The following is a 6,000-nucleotide window of genomic DNA, read 5'->3' as shown; positions in this document are numbered from 1 at the left end:
TGAACACTAATAATGAGGAGACTACTTAAAGGACAATCAAGTTCAAAGGCAGTAAGTGCAACTGAAGTTCAGAGATGAAATCATGTGTGGGCACTAGTCCAGCTGGTACTACGTCACCATGGTGGGATTTCATCCGGGCCTTGAAAGATGAGCGGGATTTAGATATGTAGAAAGGAACAGGGGCGGTGTTTCAGATGTGAAGAGGACAAACAAAAGTTTAAAAGTGGAGATAAACCAGATGTTTATGTGTGTGCGCGCATGCATGTGCAAAGATGGTCCGCAGGGCAGAGGGGGCCGAGGTCAGGACTTGATATGACTAATGACAGGAAGACAGTGTATGTTGGTCCACAGGCTGTAGGGTGGGGGGACGTGGACCAAGTGATGCTTTAGGAAGTGATCCAGCAGCAGCGATTGACAAAGGACGGGTGCTCTGGCTGATCTCCATTCTTGGCGTGTCTACAGGGCTTTTTGTATCTTCCTGTGGACACAACTGACTATATTATGCTTCTGGGTTCATGTGTCTGCTTTCCTCACTGCCACCAGCAGCTCCTTAAGAGAAGCAGCCATGTTTTCTCCATCTTCCTATTCTGCCATCTACATGGCTCCTAGTAGGTATTCAGTGAACACTGAATAGAAGAACAGGTCCTTTCATTTTAGTTAACTGGATTATTATGACATTCCATGCAAGGATGGCAACTGTCAAAGAATTAGACTAAACTGCATCTAACAGTGAAACAAGGCAAATCACAATTTGATCTTTTAAAAAATGATTTGTGAAATGCTTCAGGATCTTACAGTGTTTTGGTACCATCTCTGTAAGCAGCAATTACTATATAATAAGTCCCGTTTCACAGAATACGAGATGAGTTTTCTACCTATGGATTTAGGTATATCATACCTCAGATCATATTTCACTAAACGTGTATATATATGGCAAGAAGCTGTTCTAGTGCAGCTAACTCTTAAAGTGCACATGTGTCCCGTTCTAGTGTCCAGAAGGGATTTCATTATAGCTGCTACTCCCTTTAAACAAACCCAATATTGACAACAAAATCCAGCCTGGTAATTATTTTCTCTTTAGAGAAAGATTCCCAATAGGACTCTTGAAAGTAGTAAAACTTTCCTCTTAATAGAAATTAAGATTTGATTTTTAAAAGTTAAGTAATTTGAAATGTAAAAGATGAGTTGATTTCTGAAACTTTGACTGCTCTTCCCAGGAAATCATCTATAAGGTGAGGCATGCCTATAAGCCTATTTGAGATAAAAGGGGATAGGGGAGGGCAATTTCTAGTTTGGGGGACAGTGAGTGGAGGAGCTGAAGAGACCAAGATCCCTCCATGAGTCAGACTCCAAGCTTAGCCCTGAAGCACCAGTCTCCGAACCTCTGTTTCCGTTTGCAGTAAATGTCTTTTCTGTCCTCCCCTCCCACGACCAATTCAGTTCTGGGCTGGGGGGTACACAGGGGAGGTGTCCCAGGTAGAGCAGAGTTGAGTCCACATGTTTATGTGTGTGCTCATTCAGTGTTTCACTGAGCACCTACTATGAGCCCTGTGCCCAGCTCTGGAGAGAGAACCGTGAGAAGACAGGAAAGCCTGACTTCTGGCTTCCAGGGAGCTGCAGAGCAGCAGGGAGACATGTAAGCAAGGAACAGGCTTGGGAGGATCAGGAAAGTCTTCAGAGATGGCGATTTTCCCCAGAGGAGGGGAGAGGGCTCAAGTTCTGCGGGAAGAGGCCATAGCAGGTCTGTACAGAGTCTGGAGGGCGAGGGAGTTCAGGAAACTGAAAGAAGCTGAGAGTGTGAAGCAGGGAGGAGGCCGAGAAAGATGGTCTATTTGGGAATGGCTCCAACTGGCCTGCTCTCTCATTCGCACAGCTTTCCTCCTTTCACCCACTCACCCCCTTTCAAAGAGAAGAGAATTTAATTTAGAAGAATCAGGTTTTATTTAATGATGTGAACATTAAGAATTTGCCTACATGGTTGAAATATTCACAAAGGACTTGATAATTCATACCCATACATTCAGAGGAAGTCTGCTGAATAAAAAAAAAATGCTCCTTTACTCATCTAAGCTGTCCTCAGGGACAGCCAAGGGCCTGCCTGCTACCCAGGGTGAGGGCTTCAGTCTTCATGAATGTTGAAGAGCTTGGCTACTTCATTGAGATCTTCATGTTGCTCACCGTCCTTAATAATCTGAGGGACAGAGGAACAAGGAGTGTAACTCACCCTGTGTGTGTGCAGGCCAGGCAAGCCCCCACTCCATACCAGGAGGGAGTTGTGGGAAGGGCTTTCTGCAAAGCCCAAGTGAGGACATGCTAATGCCCAGGCCACCCAACCGTGTCCTGAGTGAAAAAGAAACATTCCTTTTTTTTTAAAAAAAAAAAAGAAAGAAAGAAACATTCCTGAGCCAAGATGACATCTTGTTCTGCTCAGGCTCAATCTGACCTGGGAGGACAGTGCATGGCAGGACAGCTGATGAAGTCACAGGAGGGACTTCCGCCCACACCCTTATCTTCCTCTCAGAGCTGTGCCGATACCTACCTTCCGTGCTATCGGCATCCGGTTGAAGATGTTCCACAGCACGATCCCCACCACCACTTTGTCCCTGAGGTAGAAGATGACACCTTTGCCGTAGTCCTCCCCTTGGGTGGGGACCTGGGGGACTGCAGGGTTGCTGGGAGGAACAGGGATGTCCGAGGCCTCAGATTCTGTCTCACTCTCTGATCGGATACCAGTGCCTGTGGCCAACCCCCCAAACAAACAAGCAAAGTCAAAGTAAAACAAAGTCACTTATTATGCGCTTGGAAATTCTAGAAGGCAAGTATCTTTCAACACCTGCTTCAGGCTGCTTCTAGACGATTTGTTTTTCTATGCCGCCTCAGTAAACACTGGTCTTCTCCAGCTCCTCTCCACTGACAGAGCCAACAAAAGCTCTTCCTTGCCAGCTGCTGGGCACTGGGTCAGTCTGACCCCAAACTTTCTATCTCATTTTAAATTGACTCTACGGATATTTCCTGCTATCTTTTTCAAATTACAGAAGACTTGTTCTTGTCCTCTGAGAAACATCCTAGAGCTATGGTCAGTACAATAGCCACTAGGAACATATAGTTATCCTAATTAAAATTAATTCACAATTGAAGTTTAATTTTCATTAAAATTGAACAAAAAATGTAAAATCCAGTTCCTCATTTGCCAAACCAGTTCATTTGTGAAACCCAACACTCCCTGGTGGTCTAGTGGTTAGGATTCGCTGCTCTCACCACTGAGGCTCGGGTTTGATTCCCAGTCAGGGAAGCCTTTCTTCTTGAGCTTCCCAGGTGGCGCTAGTGGTAAAGAACCCGCCTGCCAGTGCCAGGGTCATAGACATGTGGACTTGATCCCTGGGTTGCGAAGATCCCCTGGAGGAGGGAAATGGCAATCCACTCCAGTATTCTGGCCTGGGAAATTCTAGGATGTGACTGAAGCAACGTAGCACGTTTGCACTAACCACATTTCAAGTGCTGAAGAGTCATACTGAGTGGCTAATGTTTCGGACAGAGACAGAACACTGCCACTATGGCAGAAAGTTCTCTTAGCACCACTAGAGACACTCTGGCCAAAGCAGAAGGCACTTCCAAAGGGAAAAACAGTGGTGCAAGTGTTTCCTCCTGGGTGGGGTGGTAGCAGCAGCCTGGGGAGAGGGTACTTTGTCTTCTGAGAACCAGGCTTCAGGTAATACTGCCCAGTGGACAGAGCAGTGACCTGCAGTTTATAAGTCCCTGGGTCCTCCTCCGGGGATCCACTTCCCAGGAGAGGTCCAAATTAAGGAGTAATAACGTAATCCACTTAGATTATACATGAACAAGACCCTTATATCCATATAATATCTTGCTTTCTCCTTCTTAAAGAGCAATTTGTCCTTAAAATGCCTCTAATAGGAGGACACAGAGGTTAAATAACTTCAGCCAAGGTCACGAAGGGAGAGAGAAGAGGCCTGGGAGTTAATGAAAGAGATGTGTGTGGGAGAGACATTCATTTCAAGAGAGATGTTCTTTGCCTCCTGTCTAAAGGAAACAGGGTGTTTCAATCTGACAACTGGAACTAGAGGTAGCTTAAGGACTACCTAGGCTTCCCAGGTGGCCCTGTAAAGAATCTGTCTGCCCATACAGGAGATATGGGTTCAATCCCCGGGTCAGAAGATCCCTTGGAGGAGGGCATGGCAACCTACTCCGATATTCTTGCCTGGGAAATCCCAGGAGCCTGGCGGGCTACAGTCCATGGGGTCGTGAAGAATCAGACATGACTGAGTATGGAAGAACTACTCAGCCCAGTTCTTCACTGTCCAAGGCACAATGTACGGAGCAGGTCCCATACTAAGGTTCTTGGGCCTCGTTCTTGGGATCAGCAGGAAGCAAAAAAAAAGGGGGGGCACTGAAAAAGTACAAGTTTTCTTCATCACACCAGTCTTCCTGGTCCATCCAGAAAAACTAGACTTCCAGAGTCATTGAGTTACCTACCGTCCAGAGTCTAGGATAACACCCACTGTATCCATCTATGCTCTGACCAGGACACCTGTTTTCACCAGCTCTCAGACCACTAAAGAGTAAGGACTTTGGGTCTGCTGTATTTTAAAGCACACCATGAAGAGCGGCTTTCACAGGTTCCCCCGGCCAATACAGAAAGCCCTTGTTCGGGAGGATTTGGACCATGGCTTCTCAATACTCTTCACGAGACGAGGCTGGGCTTCCTTACCTGACTGCTCTGTGGCAGATTTGGGGTTGTCCTGTGCAGTTGCTTTTGCAAAAACACCGACTGTGGGCAAGCTACTGTCCACCAGACCAATCGCTTCATAGCCAACATCGGGGCCCAAATCACTCCTGAGAAAGGAGAGAAGGTATTCTGTCAGAGGACTGTCAAGAGTGGTGTGGCAGAATGTTTTCTCTAAGACAGCAACCATGCTTTTGTGCCAACCAAAGAACCTGGTGGCAAGAGAAATCTCAAAGTGATCTCTCGCCTGCTGGGGCATCTGGGGACAACTGTGAGAAAGCACGACTATCCCAAACAGTTTTTATTTTTCCTTAACAAGCCACTATGCATATCGCATATCCATACTGCAATCTATATGTTTTAAAAATTTATCATGTGTTTATACCATACACCACATCTGGGGCAGAATGGCATCCCCACATTTACTATTCACTACTTCCCTTTACCTCTTTTCAAAGCTGCCTTTTTGAAACTTTAAAGAGTGCTCCAAGTTTATGGAACTCAGAATGTGAGATATTTTGTGGTTTTATTAACTGATAAACTTCCTTACTTTACTTTGTATCATATTATTTCCTCTTAGCTTTCATTTTTTCAAAGCTGAAATGCTTTCTATACAGAGGCACCTTGGCTCACTTGGTCATTTTATTTTCTTTGTTCTTCTTGGAAACTTTTCCTATCATCATCATGCTAGGAAGTTCATGGAATATTGGTGGCAGAGGCACGCCATGGTTTCGTAATCATCTCAGCGACTTGAGCTGTTTTGTTTCTGGGGCCCTATATTTTGTTATCTTCTTGGCCACAGAAGCTCACTGGACTGGTGTCTTCAGGGAACAGTCTACAATGACTTCTTGGATTCTGTTCATGGAAACTGATAATTGTAGAGCTATTCTTTTCCTAAGTGTATTATCTTATACATGTTGGCCCCGAGATCCATCTATTATTTGTTTTGCTGCCCACTCATGAAACTGTGTGATCATCATGAAATGTACTCCCATCAGCTGAGAATTTTCTCAACAGAAATGGCTTAGAGGTTTCTGAAACCTTGAAATTTTTTTTTTTAATGTATCCCATCTTTCAAATCAACAAGATGAGAATGGGCCAAACAGGGCCAGCTACAGTACTCAGAAATATCCATTGCTAACTTTTCATTATCCAGAAAGCTGCCTATATTTGTCTGACTCTGAATTGCTTATTTTAAGGGTTACATGAGTGGGCTGTCTTTGTCAGTGGGTTGGGCTCCTGAGAGTCAGCAGCAA

At 45.2% G+C, this 6,000-nt stretch overlaps 1 protein-coding gene across 3 annotated transcripts in view; it reads right to left on the bottom strand.

The window, feature by feature from the left end:
* Positions 1 to 1,949: 1,949 nt before the first annotated feature.
* Positions 1,950 to 6,000, bottom strand: part of AIFM1 (apoptosis inducing factor mitochondria associated 1) — a 28,225-nt gene continuing 24,174 nt past the window's right edge. For all 3 annotated transcript variants that reach the window (XM_068962015.1, XM_068962016.1, XM_068962017.1), the window contains 3 exons: positions 4,730 to 4,854; positions 2,540 to 2,736; positions 1,950 to 2,191 (listed from right to left, as the gene is read on the bottom strand). In XM_068962015.1, the coding sequence (XP_068818116.1) occupies positions 2,120 to 2,191; positions 2,540 to 2,736; positions 4,730 to 4,854 (394 nt within the window). In that variant the 3' untranslated portion in view covers positions 1,950 to 2,119. The remainder of the gene's footprint in view (positions 2,192 to 2,539; positions 2,737 to 4,729; positions 4,855 to 6,000) is intronic.

Source organism: Capricornis sumatraensis, chromosome X, assembly GCF_032405125.1.
Source record: "Capricornis sumatraensis isolate serow.1 chromosome X, serow.2, whole genome shotgun sequence".
In the NCBI taxonomy this organism is placed as follows: Eukaryota; Metazoa; Chordata; class Mammalia; order Artiodactyla; family Bovidae; genus Capricornis; species Capricornis sumatraensis.
Note: the sequence above shows the minus strand (reverse complement) of the source record. Positions and strands in the feature narration are given on the sequence as shown.